The sequence below is a fragment of the Sphaeroforma arctica genome (assembly GCF_001186125.1).
Source record: "Sphaeroforma arctica JP610 unplaced genomic scaffold supercont1.1860, whole genome shotgun sequence".
Classification (NCBI taxonomy): domain Eukaryota; class Ichthyosporea; order Ichthyophonida; genus Sphaeroforma; species Sphaeroforma arctica.
The window spans coordinates 5,169-9,917 of NW_014038698.1; the positions used below are offsets into that span (position 1 = coordinate 5,169).

At 39.5% G+C, this 4,749-nt stretch overlaps 2 protein-coding genes across 2 annotated transcripts; one reads left to right on the top strand and one right to left on the bottom strand.

The window, feature by feature from the left end:
- Nucleotides 1-444: 444 nt before the first annotated feature.
- Nucleotides 445-1,213, bottom strand: SARC_11759 (hypothetical protein; the record flags this gene model as incomplete). Its single annotated transcript, XM_014294149.1, has 2 exons — nt 445-473; nt 532-1,213. The coding sequence occupies 2 exons, from the start codon at nt 1,211-1,213 to the stop codon at nt 445-447; spliced, it is 711 nt and encodes a 236-aa protein (XP_014149624.1).
- A 1,958-nt stretch (nt 1,214-3,171) lies between these two features.
- SARC_11760 (hypothetical protein) lies at nt 3,172-4,206 on the top strand (the record flags this gene model as incomplete). Its single annotated transcript, XM_014294150.1, has 2 exons — nt 3,172-3,478; nt 3,723-4,206. 2 exons carry the CDS (start codon nt 3,172-3,174, stop codon nt 4,196-4,198), a joined length of 783 nt encoding a protein of 260 aa, XP_014149625.1. The 3' UTR covers nt 4,199-4,206.
- Between the last annotated feature and the right edge of the window lie 543 nt (nt 4,207-4,749).

Consider the following 4,749-nt stretch of genomic DNA (forward strand, 5'->3'; position numbering starts at 1 on the left):
AATATATATAAATATACATATGTATATATTTACATATACATATACATATATAAATATATATATGTATATATAGATAGACACACACATATATATATATATATATATTTATATATATATATATATATATATTATGATACGTATGTAGATATATGTACACGTACATTAGGTTAAGCATATACACTTACACGCAAACACACACACACACACAAGCACACACATACACACACACACATATATATATATATATATATATAGAAATAGAAATAGAAATAAATATGAACACAGATAGACATATAACGCTATGTATATAAATCGGTTGTCTTCTTCGGTCAGTTTGGCTCTCACATTCGTGGAACTTCAAATAATATGTACATATACATAATATCACTCAAATGTTCTTATACTCGTAATATAAAATATACGAACCCGAATTCCATCCAGAACTTATAAAACGAAGCAACATTTACGGCATACTGGAAGTGAACGCATACACAAGCACTTCAAGGTTAGTCAAACACTATTCATATATACCTGGATTGTCTTCTTGGCAAGTCTCAGCACCCAGCATGTTTTTGTGGTTGTTCAATACCCTGGACATGGGCAACATGAAGTGATCCAGATCTATGTAGGTACCTCCATAATTGTAAAGCAGAAAGACCCGCAGAAAATCACTCTCATGCACTGCATAGTACGGTGATCGTTTGTACGTATATGAGGAGCCCTTGGCCCACTTCTCCCCGGCCTTCCCCTTCGCTAAACTGGGTAAATCATATCTAATCACTTTCAAGAAAAATCCAGCTTCATTGTAACCCTGGAAGAAGTCGAAGGGAAGGTTATTTGCGTATACAAACACCTGAGCACATGCGTCGTATCTAAAGATGCTTTCTAACGAGACAGAGTTGAATTCCTGCCACGTGCTTTCGTCTGTAGTCCAAACCACAAACATTTTCCGACATTGTGGCACATCGGACTCTAGCTCGTACTCCCCATGACCATATATGGTATTGTTGTACTGTACTAGAGGACTATTGAGTCTATTGGCCTTCTGCAGGTATTGCAGTTTAGCTCTATCTAAGTCTATGTCTATGGGCGTGATCTCTTCTACCACAGGGCCGCTGTTCGGAATATTTTGTAACCCCGGGATAAACCCTAACAGCAGTAATACTATACAGGCTAGTACTATGTGCCGTTGACGCCAGGTAAAGAGCCGCATAACTTTTTGTGTGAAATATGTATTCTTGGTTGTACGGGTTCTTGTGTATGGAAATGTATCCTCAAATATCGAGTCGTTGGACTGCGATCCTTGAAGTGGATGAAACACTGACAAGGATTCGGTACCCTTCTTGCCCGTTTCAATCCCGAAGGGATGTGAACGCATATGTCTATTTTTGGAAGGTGTGTGCCAGAGTTTAAACCCAGCGGCGTAGCTGGCTGCTGGAACCACGTAAATGTATTTTAACGCACATCCACTACTTACAAGTAAGGATACATACTATATGAGACTCGAGTATGCTGGTCTAGCATACTACCACTAGAGTTAGCTGACAAGTATAATGCATTTCTATTTATCTTTTTACATCAGTACGCAGTATGCACTGCACTGCGCGTGTGCCTTGTGGATACCTCACTCTGCTCTTAATAAGGTGGAATCCTCTACTAGTAGAATGCGTATATTAGTTTTGCACCCTCTTGCAGTAAACGTTGAACGTAAACGCAAAATGATCGAATTTTAAACTATGTTGACGTACAAAAAAAACCCGTAAAAAGGATAGCTGAAATCATGACATACATAAGAGTATGTACATGTATTTATATAGCGTAAACGTTTAAAACTTTCACGCAAAACTTAATTTTTTCCAAAAATAAAAAATAAAAACAAAACGTCGTAGAAAGTACAGTACATATCGAGAAAACGGACCGAGGACTGGGATCACTGCGCGCATTCAATATTGATCTAAAAATATCAATGTCGTAAAATAAATAAGATTTCTTTGTGGCATACTCATACATAGATAGCCTCCTTAAAAGAGAAGGAGGCTATGTTTGTGACTTTGTGGGCATAAAATACGACATATTTTTATTTATTTTGTTACAATTGTTTTTGTACGAAACTCGAATTGACAAAAACATTGACTTCGCGCTGAAAATCAAATAACCTAATTTAGGACTCTCATACTAGTAGTGACTAGTGACTACTGAGTACTGACTTCAGTGACTAGTCTACTCACTCTATTTTAAAAATACAAGACTCCTCTCTCTCCAGTCTCCAGTCACCACTCTCCACTGTCTCCCCTGTCTCCACTGAGTCCACTCTCCCCAGCCACCAGTGGAGTTTGGATACTCTGGAGTCTTAACTCTGGACTCACGAGTCCTGGAGTGTTGAGTGGTCAGTGGAGTCTGGAGTCTGGACTCTGGAGTCTGGCGTCTGGAGTCTGGATTCTTTCAAGTGAAGTCTTATCAGTCTGGCGGCTGGCCATCTGCTGGATTCTATTTCTGGGGGTTTAATAGAGCGGCTAGCCTGCTAATCTATTTATTAGGCCAGAAAATTCTGTTGCCACTTTTAAGGGCCCCTGCCCCAGTGGGCCTGAAGTCCTGAACGTCAACGATCCCTAATAAAAGATCCTTGATTTTATATATATATCCAAATCTACGTGAACTTGTGATGTCCTGTGCAGTAAATACATGTCTCTGTGACTCCTGAAATGAAAATGAAATCTTGAAGCCCGCTATATGCACTTTTTTTTTGAAAGACATCTATAGCGACCTGGTGGGTATTTCTGTGTATATTTAATTGGCACCGCCAACTGTCTTATGCATTTTGGTATCGGCAAAGATTTGCTCGATGGGGTTGAGATTTGGACCATTTTCGGCAAGACTAGTAAAACTTACATGTTTATACGGGATACATATATCCCTCGGAACCGTGGCCATGGCTACATTTCGCGACCTGCTGTCCGATTGACCCCCACTATGCCACAAATAGAACCTATATTCTACCGAAAAAGGAAAGGTGGCTATAATCACGTCCCCGCCCGTATTCTACAGATTGTTTTAGTTGGGTTTCTACTATTTACAGCAGTATGGACTCGAAACAGGCAGGTCATATATAACGAAACCAATGAGGAGATTGCAACCAATGAGGAGATTGTCCAACCTTCAAACTACACCAGAATGCATACAAACATAACGCTAGTAATACCCGCTCTTGCCTTTGACTTCGTACATTTTGCCGATCCTCTTTATGAGAGTTTTGAACGATTAACAGTCTTACCAGAGGAAGTTCTTATGGTTGTATCAAATACCTCTAGTCTGGAACTTAATACTACGAAGTATATAAAGGAGAAAGAGCGTTTCTTGCAGCTACAAGTAGACACAGGAATGCGTATCAGATTACTCGAGTATAATTATCCTGTACTACAATCGGTTGCGAAAAACATAGGTGCTGCGAGTGCTACGAGGCAGTGGGTGTCTGTATTCGGTATGTAAGATTTCCAGCGTCGCATACCATCAGTATTTGTGTACCATGATCGCATTCGCCGTGACCCACACCATCTCGGTTTGATGTAAACATTTGTATTGACGGCTAATGTGAATGTAAAATGTGTGTAAAATATTATGAAGTTACCATCGTATAGATATATGTATATACATACTTCATTTGTGCATCTTCGGTCAGATACTAACAATCTGTCCGTTTCTCTTTCGATGCTATCTCCATATAGATGTCGATGATGTACTGCACAGTCAGCGATTCGAAGTTCTGGACCAGGTATTTAAGGTAAGGCCAGAGGTCAATGCAGTGCTCACACAGTTCTCATTCACAACAAGTGCAGAATTGAAAAACAACTCGGTGCCTGTCGAGCTGTATTATACAATGGATGAGATCTACAACAGAACGTACGATCCGCAATGGATTCGTGAGGAATTTGCTGTACATCTAGAGGAGAATAATATGGCCTTAAAAGGCGAGACACCGTATTCCTGGTGCTGCCCGTTTATACCTAATTCTCTAACAGCAAATGGATGGGTTAGTGTAAAGAAAGATGTGTGGATGAAACACCAACAACGAAATAATTTGCCGCTCGGTGAGGATATCGAATTTAATACGCGACTAATAGCTGGGGGTGAGAACTTGACGGTAGTGTATGCGAACCTGGGCTTCTATCGATGGAAGTCTGACGCGGAGAGACCAGAATAAAACTACAAACAACAATTTCTCATGTTGTGTTGTGCTGTTGCTTAGAATGGCTATAAATCATATTTCGCTTCAGGTTTGGTTCGTCTTCTCAAAAAGCGTAGGCTGTCTCACACAATGTGTATGAGGATATTAGGAAATAAATAGACGTAGCTATTGGCTTCAATACTAGACAATGTTGGAATATCCTCGTTCCCTGTGATGAACCCGTCACATTTCCTACTCTTTAGTAAGTACATAACAGTATGTTTAACTCATTTGCTACATAAGGTGTAAATACTAAATAGGTACTAATATACATATATTTATACATATAAAATAACATATTTGAGTTGCACCTTTGTATTTAGTTCAATGATCGGATAGTGACACTTTTATCCACTACATGTAAGACAAATTCAATGACAGAAAACTCTCGCGAGTCTTGATCGAGAGGGTGCTGCATCCTGCATTGGACTATCGGTCTATTGGTGCCTATTCGACGGAAGAGTTGTATTTTATACACGAATATTGTTGGGTTGAAAACAACTTCCTCTTGAAAAAGAATGTGATTA